Source organism: Triturus cristatus, chromosome 3_2, assembly GCF_964204655.1.
Source record: "Triturus cristatus chromosome 3_2, aTriCri1.1, whole genome shotgun sequence".
NCBI classification, from domain to species: Eukaryota; Metazoa; Chordata; class Amphibia; order Caudata; family Salamandridae; genus Triturus; species Triturus cristatus.
The window spans coordinates 1123040579-1123060541 of NC_140584.1; the positions used below are offsets into that span (position 1 = coordinate 1123040579).

The 19963-nt window shown below is 44.0% G+C and overlaps 1 protein-coding gene across 5 annotated transcripts in view; it reads right to left on the minus strand.

Moving 5' to 3' along the window:
• The window catches only part of LOC146859226 (uncharacterized), a 75308-nt gene that overhangs the window by 1531 nt on the left and 53814 nt on the right, over positions 1–19963 (minus strand). For all 5 annotated transcript variants that reach the window (XM_085649920.1, XM_085649918.1, XM_085649919.1 and 2 more), the window contains one exon: positions 15355–15453. In XM_085649920.1, the coding sequence (XP_085506046.1) occupies positions 15355–15453 (99 nt within the window). The remainder of the gene's footprint in view (positions 1–15354; positions 15454–19963) is intronic.

A 19963-nucleotide genomic window follows, 5' to 3' on the forward strand; every position in this document is an offset into this window, starting at 1 on the left:
TCCCCAGCTCACATAGGATAACTGCAGGACGATAGCAGTAGACAGAGGGAGGCTTCAAGATAGGGAAAGCACCGCAGATGGAGAATGGATGCATGAAAAGGGAGATTACATGAGGAGAGGAAGGGAGCGGGCCATGGTTGCTTTCGATGCCCTAGTCCGGCCATGCTTGTGGTTCAGGGACCCAGTGGCTGGGGAGTCACGTGCTTTGGAGGGTGGAGGGTGGAGGGAGAATAACTGAGTCTCAGTCTGACAAGCTTGGCTGTAGGAGAGGTGGAGCTGGGACATGCAAGCCAATCTCAGTGCTACTGGTGCACAGACTGGGGCACAGAGGGTCTGAAGGAGAAGCGGCTGTATGGTGTGGAGCACAACTAAGCCTCAGAAGCTGCAGTGCAAGCCCTAATAACAAGCATTGACAAAGTCAATAGCTTGTGCCTTTGCAAGAGGTTCTATTTTTGTATTCTCTGTTCTACAGCAGTTGTGTGGATAGTAAGTGTCTGTGTTAATAAAATAGTTTTTCATGTTTTGCTGATCAAGTGATGATTGTTGGAGGTTTTGTCTGCCTCAAAAGACCTATTGGCTTTGCAAATGTTTTTTGACGATGGCATTGGAAACCACTACTGCAGATTACATAAGCTCCCTTTGTCAATCTATAGTGCATGCTTTTGTTAAGCCATTTTAGCAATGTTAAGCATAGAGGCTTGGTTCTTTCAGTAGAAGAAAGGGTCTTATTTTAGCCTCCATTCAGTACAGACGTTATATACATAAGGTGTTCATATATAAACCTAATTGAAAAGCAGCGAACTCTGTACATTGTCTTTGACAAAATACAGAGCTCGCTGCTTTTCAAGCAGAGCCCATCACAACCTATGCTACAAGTGGTGGCTGGTTTGTGGGCTATTGCTGATGCGATTTGATGTAAAAGTGTTGATCAATATTTGTATATCAATCACCTTTTGCAGCATCATGTGATGCAGCGCAAAGAAGATGAAGTAGACTGCTCGCACAACTGCTTTCCTTGCTCCTGAACGCTAATTTTTGAAACATGTGGGGTAGCCGCAAGACTGCGTATCAACAGACCCTTTTAATAAATACATAGCTGTAAAGTTTGGGGTTTGCATTTATGGTTGTGATAATTATTGTATGCATTGTGCCTCTGAGTGATGATTGGCTGTCTCACGTTTGTGTGTGTAGCTCTCCATTGCAAGCAGTTGTAATGAGGGGTCGGAAGGCTAAAGAGGTACTCAGAGGGGAGGAGATGGAAAGCGTGGCAGACGACAGAGGGGGCAAGCAGCGATGCAGAAGGAGGTGGGTGGACGAAACAGGTCCCCTCCGAAAACAGAAACGTGATGAGATAAGAACAAGATTTATACGGTTTTTAGAGAAACAAATTGTGCGCATACTTGAACTGAAATAGACTAAAGTGAAAGTAATAGGCCACTGCTTTGTGAGAGGCAGCAAGACACATGAAGGAGGGACAAAAACACAGATTACCCACAAAGAAGCAAGCTTTTGGGAACGCCGCACAAAGAAATGATTCAAGCCCACAGAGTGGATAAAGCATGTCACCTTGGCAGAGCAACACATGCTCTGCCTAGGTGAGAACTAAAAAATGGCTGTGTTGTGAGACAGGTCTGGCTCTCTTTTAAAAAAGCTTGTCCCTCTATTTAACAGGACCTTGTTGTAGTTGAAAAAAACAGCAGATGTTCAATATATCTTACTAGGGTATAACTCTGATACAGGGAACATAAATGAGGGGGTACAGAGCTAGAATATCGATGTATAAATATCGATGTACAGAGATTTCGAGGTAAAAATATTGTGGGATAGAAATATCGATGGAAAAAATATCGTGGTCAAGAATATCGATTGTTAGGTAAGTAATATTGATTGCAAAAACATCGAAGTGTTAAATATCGTTTACAAAAATATAGCTGTTAACCCCTTCGACGCGGCGCGGATTACCGCGCCGTGCTGAAGGTTCGTTGCGCGGGCGGGGCCATGACGGAGTGGTTCCGTCATGCGCACAGCGCAACCGACGCGCATGATGGAACCACTCCGTCATAAGCAGCGATGAGGTTAAAAATATCGATTTATTTATGTATGTTATGTATTTTAATATTTTGTATGAAAATTGTTTGTATTTTTAGTATATGTGTTAACATTTTAGTAGGTAATATTTTTCTTTTTTTTAATACAATTTTTTTGTTTTTAGTTCCGTAGTGGGTTGTGGGTTTATAGGGGAATAGGGTGGGAAATAATTTAATTATATAGATTTTATCTATTATTTATGGTAGTTAATAAAAAATGTAATTTGAATTTTGTATTTTTAGTTCTGTAGCGGGTTGTGGGTTTATAGGGGAATAGGGTGTAATTTAATTTAATTAAATGAAATGTATTCAATAGTTTATATGTATTCATAATTGTTTAATTGTGATGTTATGAGTTAAATGTGTACATTAATTAATTAATAATTGTTTGATAATTAGTTGTTAATTAATTTAAATTAAATATTTAATAATTAATTATGATAATTGTTTAATTAATTTTTGGTGTGTGTTGTGGTGTTTATAGGTGTAAATGGTGAGAAGGGTGGGAAGTAATTTATTTTTTATTGATGAATTGTTAATTATTTCTTAATTAATTTGTATTAATTAATTAGTAATTAGTAATTGTAATTGTGTAATTAATTTTAGGTGTGTGTTGTGGATGTTATAGTGTTAAGCAATGTGTAATTAATGAATGTTTATAAACTTTTTTAATAATAATATAATTGAATTTCAATATTATTTATGTTAATAATGGAAATTAAATGTAATAAAAATGTTTGTTTTTTTGTTGGTGTGGTATCTAGCACTTTCCCTACTGTTGCACTCACTGGAGTGGGAATAGTAATTATTACCCCTCTGCTATTCAACACTTTCCCTGATTTTCACTCAATGGAGTGGGAATAGTAAGTTTTACCCTTCCGCTTTCCAACACTTTCCCTGCTGTTGCACTCACTGGAGTGGGAATATTAATTTTTACCCCTCCGCTATCCAACACTTTCCCTACTGTTGCACTCACTGGAGTGGGAATAGTAATTTTTATCCCTCTGCTTTCCAACACTTTCCCTAATGTTGCACTCACTGGAGTGGGGATTGTAATTTTCACCCCTCCGCTATCCAACACTTTCCCTGATTTTCACTCACTGGAGTGGGAATAGTCATTTTTACCCCTCCGCTATCCAACACTTTCCCTGCTGTTGTACTCACTGGAGTGGGAATAGCAATTTTTACCTCTTCGCTATCCAATACTTTCCCTATTGTTGCACTCACTGGAGTGGGAGTAGTAATTGTTACCCCTCCGCTATCCAACACTTTCCCTGCTATTGTAATTATTGTGTTGTGAAATGTATGATATATTTTTTTTATTGTTTAATGTGGTAATTAATTATAGGATGTTTTATTTTATTTTAAATTATTGATACATGTATATATTTTATTTTTATATAATTTAAAAAGTTTATAAATGAAATAAAGATAATAGTTAATAAAATGTATTTAAATAAATATATGTATATGTTCACATTTGTGTGTGTTTATATTTTTTAATTAAGTTTATTTGTTATATTTAGTTAAAAGATATATTAAATGTAATGTATTGTGTTAAAAATATTAAAATTATTTAATTTATTTAGTTTAAGTTATATATATTTTTTAAGTCGATATTTTTTACATCTATATTTTTTATTTGATTCAATATTATTGTACTTACCTGTTTAGTATAGGGAGTCGATATTCTTGTATCCAATATTTATGCATCAATATTTTTGTAAACTATATTTTTTACATCGATATTTAAACAAGGAACCTCAAACAGTGGTTTATGAATGAAAAAATGCATCAAATTATGTCTAAATATGATTAGTTAGGCAAGCTATTTTACATGAGACTGTGAGTTTACCATGTCACAAAAAGTCAAAACACCCAATGGATTACAAGAAATAATTAATCTAGATATGACTTTTTGAACTAGATTGGAACGCCAAACTGACACTAGGACACAACTTTACACAAAAGTAAGAAGACTTAGAGAAACGGGTTCATAAATGTATTGTCAGATTTTCAAAATGTATTTATTTTCTATTCATTACTTCAAATGTTTGCTGATGTCATAAAACATATAAAAACAAGTCAATTTTAACACTCTGAGACATCCAGTCATAACTAGTCTTCCACAAACTTCAGACCTGCTTCATTTGTGAACAGAGCTTTGCACACTGAAAAGCAGCACTGTATGTAAACAAACGCTTTAGGCCTCCCTCTCGAGAGATGTAACTTCTTCTAGAAATCATATCATCAGCACACAAAATATACAGAGAGGGGCTTAGGTCAGACCATTGTTTGAAGAAAGCATCTTTCATATTGTGGATAATTCCAGAGGGTTATTAGGGGTCATACTACACAAAGTGCCCTAGGGGTGTAACAGGTATGTGTGCCCGGTTTGTGTGTTCCTGGGGCACTTTTGCATTATAGAAGGGGTTACACACATTTGTGCAGCCACTTTTGTAATACTGTTTGTGCTGGCGCACATGTGTGCAAGTGCTATAGTGAGAGGGCGTTCCCTCATTTGCATGGGGGCATGGCCCCATGCAAATGAGGGAATCTTTTTGTCTTTGCGCCCATAATGTGGACCAGGCCACTAGGGCAAACAAGCCTTTCACAAAAGAGGTCGCGCACTGTCAGTGCAGCCCTAGAGGGCAGCCCCAAGGAGGAGCAAAAAGGGGTCCCATGGTCACTCACTAAACTCGCCTTCAAGGGTATATGTTTCCCCTCTTGCAAGTGTATTCAGGTTGCCGCCTGCACAGTGAAACACAGAGCAGATTCTATACAGCTGCTATGTATTTCACGTGAATGGAGTGCACCCAGGGTAGCTCAAGTTCGCAGCTGCTCTGAGGGCAATGCATTCACTATGAAAGCATGCTCTTTCTCTGTTTGCGCCTAGTGCCCCTTTTAAAATGTGAGCCCAGTGAGTAATACAGCCCTAGGTGTGTTAGTTTGCCTGCTTAATGAGTCATTCCACTCCATTGCATTACAGTGATGGAAAGCAACTATGTATTTCTAAAAGTGTTTACACACTCCTGCTGATGTTTAAAAAATAGTAATTTTGCAGCATATGCAATTTTGCAACTACATGTGACTGTTACTCTTAAATATGATAAAACCATGCTGCTTTTGATACACCAAGGGAAACTTTGACACTTAGGGCCCCATTAGGATGTCAGGTTGACTTCTGTCCGCCCACCACCATAGCGGTGCCGGGGCCGGCTGCCAGTGGTGCGGCGGTCCCGCACCGTCATTTAGGATGCCACCGCCACCGTGCGGTCGCATCCCATATTCACAACATTGCGGCAGGCGGTGCTTACAGCACTGCCCGCCACAATGTGGGGAATGGACGTTGTTCATTGGCATGCACAACGTGACAGGCACCGAGCGGTGCCTGCCATCTTGTCCATGCCAATGTTGGGGGGTACCATAGGTACCCCCAAGTGCAGCCCCCCCCGGTGCCATCCATATTAGAATGCCCGTTCCTGCCCGGTCGGGAATCCGACCAGTGGAAAAGCGGCGGACAATCTTCCATCTGGCGCGGTGCCCCTCGCCATATTAATATGGCAGGGGTGATACGGGGCAATCCGGGGGGGTGGATCATCACCGCAGGACTGGCGGTGGTCGCCCCCAGCCCAGGGGTGGCGATCCGCCTGTCACCCTAAAGGGGTCCTAAATGTGATTTTACATCTAAATGTGAGTTGTGCTTCTAAAGAGTTTCCCGACCAAATGTTTGTAGCATCTTGTAATAAAAGAACGCTGGAGCTCTTTACGTTCCCACTGTTTACCGTAGGCCTGTGACATAAGCTTTAGAAGGATGGGTTGAAGGCAGGCTTAGAATGTTGAGTTCTGACTGTTATGCGGCAGAATAAAGACTTATAAATTTACTCTCCATATTTGGTGTACTTATTGGCAAGTGCCTAGGATGACAGGTTGCTACAATGCTGATAATCCATGAAGGGTGATTTTGCACTTCAATGTGGTGCCAAACAAAGGCGATGAGGAATAGGTTCTGCACTGTGTGATATTGTACCTAAATATGATAGCACACACCTACTGACTTTAACCAAGAGCAGTGTTGCACCAAAATGTATTTTTTGCCCTAAAAGTGTTTTTTTTATTCAAATGTGTTTTGCACCATAAATGTTTCTCCAAAAACCTCTTGTTAATAAATGAAAGGTGATTTTGCACCAAAATATGATGTTACCTTAAAAATATTTGCTCAATTCTAATGATATTGACTAAAGTGTGATTTTTCACCTGAATGTTTTTTTTACAAATAAAGGCAATTTGCTTCCCGAAACTATTACCACACTCCAGATGATGTTAATCTAAGGAAGATTTTGAACCTAAATGTATTTTTTATTCTAAAGATGACATCAGAATCCTGCTTAGTGTACACATAAAAGTGATTTTCACCTAAAGGCAGTATTGTGTGGGGTGATTAGGATGTCGGTCTGTAAGTCTCCGACAGCTCATCGGAGGCTTACAGACCGACATGGTAGGTTTACGGTCCGACCTCCCAATTATGATGTTGTGTAAACCAGCCAGCCTTTCTGACTGACTTCTGACAGGCTCAAGGAGCCCATTGGCCAGTTGGAAAGCTTTCATAATCCCCTATGGACACCGTTTCGCCCGTGATGTCCTTTCTTCTTACTCACAAAACACACAAACATATCACACAGGAAACATGGACAGTCAGAGGTTACCAACACGTGGGGCACTAGAGGGCGCACGGCTAGATGGCCGCAACCTAGTGAGGCTCTGCCCGGATGAGCGCTAATCCGACCAAAATCCGCCTATTATTTGCTGCATCTGTGCCTCTACAGTGCCTGCATGGTGTTGTGAAGCCCTCAGGCACGTATTGAGAGAGGTTTGGGCTTCTGGAAGTTGCTGTAATTTAGATTTTGCAGTCCATTTCACTCCGGAGGTGCCGCGAGGAAAAGGTGAAAGGGAAAAGGGCAGCCGCCGTGAGGCCCTGACTGTGACCCTCGTCTGTTGCTGGGGGCCACTCCTACGGCTGGAGGTATATGCCCGCTACTGCCGGTGCTATGGTGTTGCACGGCTAGCTCCCTGCGATTGCTGACTTGGGAGGTATCTGGAGCCACGCACAACTGAGCGAAGGGCCGAGTTCCTGCTGACGCTGCCGTGCCTGAGTGGAGACCAAAGCTGCCCGAGGATGATAGCGCTTGCCGGCGCCAGCTGTGGTGAGTGGGTGAGGCTTGGCCCAGACTGATGGCTGTGGAGGCGGGCGCCGGCCTGGGTGCAGGCTGCGGCCTGCAAGCTGCGGCGAGTTGCTGGTGGGTGCGGACAGTGGAGGCCGGGGGTTCCTACACTGCCCGGGAGTGTCAAGTGCAGCGCGGGATCTGGAGTGCTGGGGCCTGTGGAGATCGATTGTTAGGGACGCTGTGTATCGGATCCTTATGGTGGGATGTACCGCTGCTTCGAGGCCTTTGCCTAGGGACTCACATTTGCTGGCCTTCTATGCATGCGTCTGCCTGATGTTACCTCTGCCTGTCCTGGGTCTGCTGTTTGCTGCCTACATGCGGGTGGTTGCTGCTGGCCTCTGATGTTTTGCGGGCTGCCTCCCCCCCCGGGTTATCTGTTGAGTGTGGAGGACCTGTGAAAAGTGGCAGGAATTGCTTTGATGCACGAGAACATTGCAGAAGCATGACACCTCACCTCCAAAGAATTAATAGCGCAAGGCAGTCAGTGCATATTGTGACTGTGGAGCCTGCACTGTAAGCAATTGATGAACAGGCACACTGCGGCACAGGGGGTCGGCCTTGACTGGACCCAGCTGAGAATCAGTTTGTTGTCTCTACTGCTGGCCCCTTGGGCGCTGTTTACTGTACGCCCCTGTACAGCGGGGGTCCCCATAATTTTGTTGCGCTGAGCTTGGGGGAAGGTCTCTAACACGGGGCCTGCTGTGTGAGTGAGGTGCGGGCCCTGCAGCACACCAACTGTATAAACGTGCACAGAGAGGAAGGTGCTGTGGTGTCCCTGGGGCAGGTGCATTGTTTGTATTATAGACTACTGCAGGTACCTCAGATTTAGACTGCCTTAAATCTAGTACAAGTTTGCTAGGAGTGCGAGTCCTGCAAATTTACTGCACTTGCTCACCAACTCACATAAGTGGCGTGCCTAGAAGTGGTGGAGATGGGGAAAACTGAAGGCAGCGTCTGACTCAGAGGTGGACACTCAGAACGACAACCCTCCCACACTCGAGTCCACGCTGCTAGCTCTGCAACACAGTCTCCAATCCATTGAGGGTACAATGGCGGAGGCGAACCGCCGACTAGACCATATGTCGACACAGCTGGAAAAACAAAATACTTGCATGTGGGAGGTGGAGCAGCGGGTATCTACAGCGGAGGATGGCCTGAGTGAAGTCACGGAGAAGGCGCTTAAATGGAGAAAGTGTTAGCCCTTATCCAGGCCAAAAATGATATTTAGAAGCACGGTCCCACAACAACATTAGACTTACTGGGCTGCCAGAATCCACAAATGTTGGTAAAATGGAGACCTTCATAGAAAACCTCATTAAAGAAATCTTCGGTGCTGATCAACTTTCCAATGTGTTTATCGTCGAGCAAGCCCACTGCTCACTTGCTGCTAAACCTGTCCCGGGGGCTCCTCCCCGCCCAATAATAGCTTGACTATTAAACTATAGGAACCGAGACACTATTTTACGGATGGCAAGGGACAGGGGCAATATAGTTCACCAGGGTAACACACTGGCTTTTTTCCCAGACTTTACTGTGGTCGTGCAGGCAGCCAGAAGGGAGTTTGGCGTGGTGAAAAAATTCCTGCAAACAGAAGGAGTCCCGTATGCAATGTTATATCCTGCCTGCCCACGTATAGGCCCAGATGGTGACTCCAAAATATTTTCAACTCCCAAGGCAACCCTTGAACACGCTAATCAGTTGAAACGTAGGATGCGGGAATCAAGTACTACAAAAGATGATGAGGAGCAGTAGAGGGATGCGTTGAACTTTTGAATATTGTAATCTCACTAACTTTACTCTAGAGGGTTGCAGGCTCAGGTCATGATGTGTGCTGGGGCGATGGGGAGTGGTGGAGCTGGCACGCTTCATGGTATTACTGTAATGGACTCCCGGCCTCTTAGCCCTGAAGTTAAAGAATAATATTCATTATTGTCGAGTTAAGAATCTGGTCGCCGGATTATGTGGCCAAATGTCCTTCCTATTGTCTGTGGGCTAATTCCTGATGTGCGCTGTGGAGGTCAGTGCTTGCAAGATGGCACAATTATTAGACCTGCTCAGCCACCTCCTACTAGTTGGGAGGCTAGTAGCGCTCTGACACCCCACAATGGGTGTACCCCATATACATTTCTTTTGTTTTGTGCTCTGTTGGGGTTGAGTTGTACTATTTTGTGATGGCTTTGGCGAGTTGGGGTTGCTGAAGTGGGTGGGGTGTTGTAGGAGGTGGCACAGGAGGGGTGCGCCGGCATTGTTCTTTTATAGTGAATTTAAATCTGAGGGGTTTGGCGAGCTATGGTACACATGTGTGAGGTACTATTGCATTTCTAATAGCTTGATAATGTGTGGCATACATGAGTGGTAGAGAAAAGTGTCTCACCTGGAATGTGAGGGACTCAACACCCCCAAAAAGATTTGTTCCGTTCTGGCATACTTGGATAGAATGGATGTGCAAGTGGCGTTTCTTCAAGAGATGCATCTCAATAAGGCCTCAAACAAAAATTATGCGCACGTCGGGCATGTGTGAGAATTGCATCCTCTTACTCTACTTACTCCCAGGGTTTGCTAATTCTTGTCAAGAAAGGGGTCTCATTTTCTGTAAATCACGCGGAAATGGACGAGTCTGGGCGAGTGGCGATGGTGCATGGTCAATTGGGTGGTGGGAATATATTATTGGTCAATGTGTATGGGCCGAATATTAATGATCCGTCTTTCTTCTCAGATGTGTGGTGCCACATCTCAGGTAGGGGTGGGTGGAATTTGCGTAGTCGCGCTATGCAAAGCTCTGTGAAATGGTACTTTTTTCCTGTTCGTGATCGCCGTTTGCATGCTCGGGGGGAAATATCTCACGAACATGCATTTTGAGAACGCGAACAAAATAAAAATTTCGCGAAGCCGTGAAACGCAGAATTTTGGGCAATTCCGCCTTCTCCGCGGAACGCAAAATTACCCAAATTCCGCGAGCGGAACGGAATTTACCGCCCAGCCCTAATCTCAGGGATTTTTTCCAGCTGAGATACTCTGTGGAGGTAATGTATATCTGGATGTGGCTTTGGATCAGGTGGGTAGTGGGGTTGCAAGGCCCAAGCAGGCGACCGAGACACTACTGGGGATTCTAGATGCCGGCAATCTACATGACGTTTGGAGACTTCAACATCCTGGCGCAAAGGAAAGCACCTCCATATCTTCTGTTCATGGGACATGGTCTCGTATAGACTACTGGCTGGTCTCTGAGGCTGTGTGTACATGGGCGGTGAGAGTCAGCTCTCCGATCATGCGCCTGTGGTCCTGGAGCTACAAGTGCCTTTATGTGAGAGGCTGCCATTTACATGACGTTTGCAGCAGGCTTCGCTAACGGATCCTGGTTTCTAGCAGACCATTGGGGAGGCCATTCATAATTATTTTCGGGAAAATTAGGGTTCTGTTGAGAGTGCAGGAGTGCTGCGGGAGGCATTTATGGAGACCATCAGAGAAACATGTATAGGCGCACAAGCAGGGGTTCTGCGGGACATCAGACGCAGAATAAAAAAATTAGCAGCGGATATCTCTACACTTGAGCACGAATATGAGAAGCAGCCCTCTCCTGCCATGTTAGCTGAAATTAGGAATCTTGTCACAGAACATAATGACACCATCAACCAAGAGTTACTTCATTTATCCAGGCGTAGTATGGCTCAATACTACGGGGAGGAGGGATGCTCTAGTCGCAGCCCAAAAGCGGAGTTGCGCACTATACAACGCCCAAGATAAGCGACATTGTGCTCAACTTCTACACCAATAGGGGCTTGGTGCCTCCAGAGGAGATACACTCCTATCTCAATGATGTTGCACTGGGATGGCTCCCACAGGGTCATAGGGAATATATCACGCAGCCCTTTGATGTAGAAGATGTCAAATTGGCTATAATGTCGCTTCCTACGTGTAAGGCTGCAGGGCTGGATGGGCTCCCTAGTGAGTTTTATAAAGCTTACGTCGATGATCTTGCCCCTAGGCTTCTGGAGGTATACGCAGAGGCATACGAGGAGGGGAGACTTCTGCCCACCCTCAGGGAAGCTCTGTTGGTGACTCTTTTGAAGCCTGACAAGACTGCCAATCGGTGCGATTCCTACAGACCTCTCCTGATTATTAATATAGATGATAAGATGATAGCCAAAGGCTTCAGCCGCTGGTTCCCCTCCTGGTCCTCCCTGACCAGCCGGGTTTTGTGACTGCTAGATCCACAGCACACAACTTGCGAACGGTGTTCTCCAACCTCCATTACTTCGACCCAGAATTCCTGGCAGTGGCTGTGCTGCTCAATACAGCAAAGGCCTTTGATTCCCTTCAATGGGGATATATGTTTACAGTCTTGACCAGGATGGGCTTTCCCCAATTCTTTCTCCAATGGATTAAGGTTCTCTACACGGATCCAGTAGCATCAGTGCACGTAAATGGGTGGGTGTCCAACGGCTTTTCCGATAGAGAGAGAGGCATGCATCAGGGGTGCACCTTGTCCCCAATACTTTTCTCGCTGGTGCTGGAGCCGCTTGCTTGTAAGCTGTGGCAGCAGCACGCGGCAGCTGCTTTGTAATTTCGGCATGGACCACTAGTGGTCTCATTGTATGTCGATGATATGCTCCTGTATGTTCGTGAGCCAGCTACTTACCTACCTGAACTGTTCTGGGAATACATCAAATTTGAGAGGTATTCCAGCTTAAGGATCAATTGGTCAAAGTCACAGGTATTCCCACTAACAGCTGACATGAGGGAGATAGCACTTGACTTTCCACAGACGTGGACTCAGGAGCCGGTACGGTATTTGGGGATATGGCTACATAGAGACCCAGAGCAAGTTATCTCTGCGAATTATGGCAAAGTCATCATGCGGATCATCGAGCAGGCAGAGAGGTGGGCGCGTTTACCTCTTTCGCTAGCAGACCTCATTGCAGTGACCAAAATGGCTACATTACCCAAATTGCTTTATCTTTTTGTTAATATTCCTATAAGGCTGAATATAACATTATTGAAGACACTACTTACATGTGTATGGGGGCAAGAAACCCAGATGCAGCTGAAGTTTTAACCTCACACTGCTGTCGAGTCGGATGCCGTTCTCCCCATGCCCCTGCAGGCGGCGACTCTCTCGGGAGGTACGGGTGGTCCCAGAACTGAAATTAATCCTGTACAATGTACTGCTTGGGCCTGGAGGACTCTAGCTAAAAGATCTCAGTTTCCCTATCTATATGCCCCGACGTTACCTCTGGCTGCACACCCTGATATCTCGGCGTGCGGGAAAAGCCAGCGCAGCGAGAATTGGCGGCCGTTGGGATCCCCCTCATGGGGTTCTGTATAAACAGGGTCAGTTTCGGTCCCTACAGAATGTACAGGGGGGTCGGAGCCGTGCTTGGTTTTGTATATGTCAGAGTAAGGCAGGCAATTAGAGCTATCTACCCGAACTTTCCAACGGAACCTAAGACCCTGCTGGCGCTGCAGGTGGTGCTAGCAGGAGAAGAGAAAAAAGGTCTGATTACCAAGCTATATTATGCTTCTCTGCGGGAGCGGGACCCGGGGGAACACCGCTCTTATCTCAAATAGAATGCCGCTCTGGGATCTACGCTCACTCTCGCAATGGAAGTCCTGCTGTATGCTAATAGGTCGTCTCACAGCGAACTGCAACATTTGTATAATTCACTTTAAGTACTTGCATCAATTATATTATACCCCACTGCATCTCTGTAAGTTTTGGACAGCGTGAGACTGCGGGCTGTATGTGGTGTGGGCAGCCGAATGCAGATTTTTCGCATTTGGCTCGGCTGAGTGCTTGTGTATCTTCATTTTGGTCAAAAGGGGCGAATTTACTCACTGATATTGTGCTGGAACCTGTGCTTTGAACACCAGAGATTTGCCTACTTGAGAATGTTTAATTTTTAAAGCGCTGCAATCGACGGTTGGTCGCTGTCTCAACCTTGTTGGCCAAAAGAGCTGTAGCGCAATGCTGGGGGGCGAAAACCACTCCCACTGTGAAGAAATGGATCCGTGATCTAATATACTGTAGAGACCAGTTGGAAGTATTTGCGGAGGAGCTACCTGAGGCTTTGCGCCCAAAGGACTTCTGGGCCCCGCTAACGGTATACCTACTGACTAATCCTGACCTGTAATACCACAATTGAACATGTGCTACCCTATACCCGGACACTGTTTCACTTGCATTGGAACTCCACTTCTTGAATGTGTTTATGCTCAGCCACTCATAAGCGTTTGCTTTGTTCTAGATTCACCACATTACTTGCGTTTGATATGCCGGCGGAGTGGGGGAGGGAGGGGTTTATTTTTCTTGCTGATTGATGTTTATTGATGTGTACCTTCAAGTAAGTTACTTTGCTATTGGAAACTGAATAAACATAAATAAATCAATAAAAAAGGTTACCAACACGAGAAATGTTAGATACAGATCACTCCCTGTTAAAATGGGAAAAATGAATCCTTAAGTATTAACTTTCAAATGTGCACCACTTTGTTGGATACCTAAATGACCCTAAAAGCTTCTCTCAAAGATAAGGTGTCAACACTTAGCACATTTAGTGCAGTAGGCAGTGATGTATTGTACATTTAAATACCTGAACAATAAAGTCTTACGTACTGACCATGACAACATGAGTTTACCAACCTCTACTACTACCCCATCTTTCTATTATCACCCACAAAACATTTGGGGAATAGGGTTGCCACCTTTCTTACCGGCCTGTACTAACAAAATATAGGCCAGGCAATCAAAAACCTTATTGGGAAAGAAACTAGACAGCATAATTCATGCATTAATGAAAGTAGACAATACCATAAGGTGAAACAGTTTCTCCCCACCTGAAGGAGACAACGCCCAAAGCCATCCTGGTAGCAATCACTGCCCCCTAATACAACCTTCTCTATTAATCAGCATGCTGGTGCGGTCCAACTAAGCAAAACCAATAGCAGAAAAACTAACCCTAGCATGATTAACTGAAGAAGTGTGTTTGCTCACCTCATGCTTATTTGTTGCTTATTATTACTACTCATAGAAAAAAATACTTTAACCCAACTTCAATTACCCACCTTCTTTGTAATCCCCCCTCTCTCCCTCAACCACCCTGCCTTCACTCCAATGGGTCCTTGCTCTGTCCATCCAAGACACTCCCGCTCCCCCCGCTTTCACCGGCAGAACTATCTGCCTCCCCATCCATATAGACGCAATTAACAAATCAAGCCCTCTGTTTGTCTGTCCATCCAGCCATCCCTTTGTAACCATCCATCCATTCATCCATCCATTATCATTATTCATTCACTTATACATTCTCATTGACATACGGTTAGAATGATTTGTTGGCACAATCCTCAATTTCGCATCCAAGGCTTTCTTTAGGGGCACTCAGGACAAGGGAGAGTATGCGCTCTTGTTGTGTTGCCATGTTGTTCATTGGTTTACAATCTGTGTTGTATTTTACGTAATGATCAGCTCTGGTTTTGAATCCTGTAGATAATATGGCTGCATCATCTATCGCGTCCTTCAAATCTTCAACACATTTCTGCTTTACATCATTTCAGGATTTGATGGATCTATTACATAAATTCATCAAGTTCAACCTCAGCATACCACTGGACATGACTGCTACAGCTAAGAATGTTTAATTCGTACATTGGTGAATTTGGTATTTTGTTCTTTAACAGCCCACAGATGACATATTTTTGATAAATTCGGAATAAACTCCTTAGAATGTCCCACCCTGATGCTTGCTTCCATTGCTTTTGTATCATGGTAATAAACTACCAAATGAACCTAAGACATATGGATTCTACGGCGCATGCAGAGGTTTTGAAGTGGCACAGTCTTCCCAGGACAAATGAGCCTAGACATTGGCAATGAAGCAGTAGGATGCTTTACTGGCAATGTCAAGCCTCACAATTGTTAATAAAACTCCTCTGTGGAGCTTATCCACGTGAAGCTCTTTCCCTGTTATTGGCACAGAGCATTCATGTATCCGAACTTTGAAAAAAAGATACGGTCAAAGACGTCAAAGTATCTTGGAATTACTTACGTGAGAACATGCACCTATCTGGGTCCACACATGGTTCACTGGTGCAATTATTTCCTGGCGATCGGCAATTTTGCCCTATAGGACAAGTGAATTTTTCACCTTGATAAAAGTGAGAGAAATACAGATTAGAATCAATTGGTGCCTGAGGTAAGCATTACTGTGTCAAAAATGTGTACATTTATTTTGGGTTAGACATGTAGGTGGGCCTCCCACGCCTTGTTAAGGTAGGAATGAATATAAATAGAGTATATCTGATAGAATATAAATTATAAAACTATTGTGTGGACAGAATATCATGTCAAAAATATCGAAGGTCCAAATATAGAGAAGGTAAGTACAATTACCATTGTTAACTCCACATCAAGATACCTTGAAGATATGCAGCTCTTCAAGGTACATAGATATAAAGTTATGGATAGAAAAAACGTAGATGTGGAGTTAAGTATAGAAAAACTTAGCTTTCCCAAAGAAACTTATCTTCATCATAACTTTGTCCTCCTTATTATTGACACAACATTTTGTCCACATGATATTTTCTCATCGTTATTTTGTCCAAATACCATGAATGGAATTACAATTCAATGCAATGCACTTTCTGTGAGAAAGTTAAAGAAGGTTTAGAAAAAAGGTATACACCACAGATATAAAGGTAAAAAGGGATATACAAATGTCACACTAGTTAATGTAGCAATGGCTGAACTATATTAATATGTTTTCATAACCGTTTAATCACTAAATTATTGAAGAATTAGTGAGAGAGGTTTTGCCCAATGGGTTTGCATTCTATACCTTCCATGGATTCCTCTCTGTAGCTTTTCCATCCTGGATACTTAAAACAGTACAGTAGCAGAGACAGACATAGGGTTGACATAGGGTTGTGATTCAAATGTCTGTGTGTGGAGGCCGAAGATAAATACAACTGCATAAATCCCTGTAGTAAGAAACTCGGTCAAACCTCGAATGAGACAGACATTTTACAGAGTGTATTTTTGTAACCCTCTAAATACTTTAATAACTCTGTGCCAACTCCTTTCCAAAGATGTTGATTTAAGACATTGAAGGTTTAACTGTTTGCATTCCCTTTGGTTCTGCTTTGAAATTTATTTACTGTTTATAGTGTTCGAGGGACAGCCCTGATTTTGGGTGTGTCTTAGGCTTCTAGTATGTGCGGAGTTGTAATGTGGTACGTGCGTCAGCATGACAGGCATATGTCTGCTCTGCAATGTCACTGTGGCAATACAATGGTCAGTGACGCTACTGTGCATCACAAAAATGTGTGAGTTTACAGATGGAGACTTACTAGGAAGAGCAAGAGGTGTAGGACTTCTGAAGTCTTTTCCATTATTTGGTAGATTTCAAAGAATTGTGTGAACACTTGCGGGCACGATGTTATGTACGACAAAAATCCAAGCAGTATAACTGGAGATATGCAAGTTTAGAGATTTAAGTAAAAATTGTGGATCTGAGGAGGCACCTCTTGCGCAATAGGGACTCAGTCTAGCAGAGGCCAGCAGTGCTCAGGCATGTCCAATTGCAGGCCCAGTTGCAGCAGGCCAGCTTGACAGTTGCAGGGAGACCTCTGGAGCTTTAGGTGTCCATCTAACTCAGAACAGAAGGTCAGCCAACAAACCCTTGGAGTCACTCAGGATAGCCTGGGATAAAGGGAGCGGGTCCAGTCTTCTTTCGCAGAGGGCATGGCCTCAAACAGTAGGGCAGTCATCTGATTGCAGCAGGGTAGTGCTTTGGGGAACACAGCAGGCCTTAAGCAGCAGGGCAGTGTTCTGGGGAGAAAGGTAGTCCTTCCTCTGTAGTGTCCACAAGATCAGGAGTGTACTGAAGAGTGGCTCAGGGGGCACAATATATATTCCCAGTGCCAGCCTTTGAAGTCGGGGATTCCCTATTTTACCCATACATCAGGTTTTGGAAAGATTAATTTCCCTTGCAAGGTTTCAAGAAGTCTTGAGTGACAAAAGGATGGTGTCAGGTTCCTTTGTGTGCTTCAGATAATCCTGTTTGTAGTGCAATCCTGGCAGGATGGTCCATGAATTTCTCTGTGATGTATGTGATGAATTCTTTACCTTTCTTCCTCTAGAGGGCGGTAGGGTGTTTTATGTGCAGTGTTGATAGTTGTTTGAACCACCTTAATAGTGGAGAAGTGTGACTCAATGATTAGAGCGGCAGACCCTGATGCAGAGGTCTAGCCTGGGACCAGGGTTCAATTCCCCGCCTCGGCGGGTCTTGGGCTCAAAAATTCCACGGACCTGATAATTCTCGCCTCAGTGCCATTCCAATCATGGAGTCTCACTCTGCAACTCTGGGCAATAGCTTGCTTAATCTCCACAACGGCCCCCACAACGCTAAGGATGCCTGGCCTCCACCTTGGGTGTGCCCAGGAGTGGACGCCTCACAGGGAAAGCCAGGATGGGTTCCACAGCGGTATTCGTACAAACGCCTTGAGACCCTTGCGGGTGAGTAGTGCGCTATACAAGTATCAATTTACAATTTTACACTGCTCCATTTGATAGGAGATTATTTGCTCGTTGATGTATTCAGATTAGGAGTTGAATATGGTAAATATTCCAAATCTCTCCTTATTTCCTCAACTTGAATAGGATTTGAGCTGTTCGATTTTATGCCCAAGTTAATTGCTCATCTCTCCAAGGTTATTGCTGAACTCTATTGTTATGGAGTCACTACAACATGTGAGGATTATAAATACACATTGGCCACCATAGAGTTACATTTCAGTAGAGAGGTGCCAATGACGCCAAGGGAAGACAATTGTATGTAGCTTTTGCTGCTGAAAGAGATAAAAGTTGGAATCCAGTGGAGGCTGTGATCATGAGAATGTAGGCAGCCACCTGAGCAGGCTTGAGGGAAGAGGAGGTTCGTCAGAGAATGCTGTCACCCTAAACACAAAAGTGTATTGAAGCTACCTAGATAATACAGAAGCACCCACATTGTGGTCTGAGCTATCTACCTTTACAGAGCAGGCATGAAATCTGTCAGTAATGCACCAAGTACTAGATCTAGGGAGCCTGGCAAAGCTGCAAGAATTTATTGAAATATGAGGTCCCAAAAAAGCTGAGTTCAGAATTACTAATGCTGTGGCACATGTAGGTATGTTGGTCATTTCACAGATTCATGGTAACATATGTTGCTCTAAATCTGATCCAGAGTCTGCAACTGGGAAAAGACTTGTTGTTTTCCGGATGCACCAGAACGTCCTCATTTCTCTCGAAACGGGGCCCCAAGGTGTATTTGTGTGCATACCTCAAATAGGGTAAGGTGCGTTATTCTATCATTTCTATTGACCATCGTTGGTCATAGTAACTGTATGATTTTGGTGCTCATGTTCTACTTGCCAAAGAGTGGTAAGTCTGGAGGACAGACAAAGTCACCCCTAGTACCAGTGACAGTGGCAGAAGTACTTTTTAAGCGAGTAGGCATTTATATAGATTTTCCTCTGAATCTCCCCGATTTGACTTTTGATAATAGTATGTACTGCACATAGCGAACCATACTATAAAGTATCTGAAAGCTATTCCATTTAGGAGCACAACTGCCCCTGTGATAGGCAAGCCTCTGTAAGATATTTTTTTATGCGTTGGGTTCTCTAGACAGGTAGTCTTCTATCAAGGAAAAAACATTATGTCAATCCTACCACTCCCAAAGTGACAAGCTGGTTGAAAGGTTAAACATGACTCTCAAAGGAGAAGAAAGCAGGAAACCCTCCTTCAGGAAGAGTCACAGAAGAGCTTTAGAAACTTTGAGCTTCTATACAAGACCCACGTCTGTAGCCCATTGGTACTTGTTAATGAAGATTGAGGAGGAAACCTGAGGACTCTTACAGGTAACAAGGTTGACTCCCTACTAGACCTAAGGTACAAGCCTATGCACACTGTGAAGACCACTCTCACCAACCTTCAGCAGTTGATGAATGGTATCATTCCTAATCTGGGGCATAACTCTGCCACTTATTTAGACAACAGCAGTCTTCAATGCTAACTGGGAGGATCACCTTTCACACCTCCCAATGGTTCTGCTGGCATTGGAGCGCACTGAGCTCATGATCAGTATAAACAAAAAATAGATCAGACAATGTCTTGATAAACAGGTATGATTCTGTGCCTACAAAGGTTTTTCTAGAACTCACCGGTATCACTAGACTTGTAAGGGAAATTATGGCACCAAACCTCTTCAGTGAGTGCCTCTTCACTTCCAAGAAGCAGCCCAGGCAGGTCGTTGTGGAATCACATGTAACCTTTGATAGACTACAAATGGCTCTGAGCAAAACTCCTCTACTTCAGGTGCCTAGCTATCGCAGGTACTTCCAGAGCCTGTTTAGATATCTCCCTGGGTGAAACCTAATTTTGCACTCTCTCTCTCACTCGTCTTTATTTATCAGTGTGTTAAAACATCTGAGGGGTAAAATGAGGATGGGAAGGTTAAACGGCTCCATGAGAAGAAAAAACAAACAACTGAGGACACAGGTACCAGCAACCTTCCAAAAAAGTGTGTAAGCACACTTTTGTTTTGAGCTTGCTATAAGGTAGAAGGTGGCAGGCACCTGCTGCATCCCTCTGAAGGGCAGTACCCTGGGCATGGG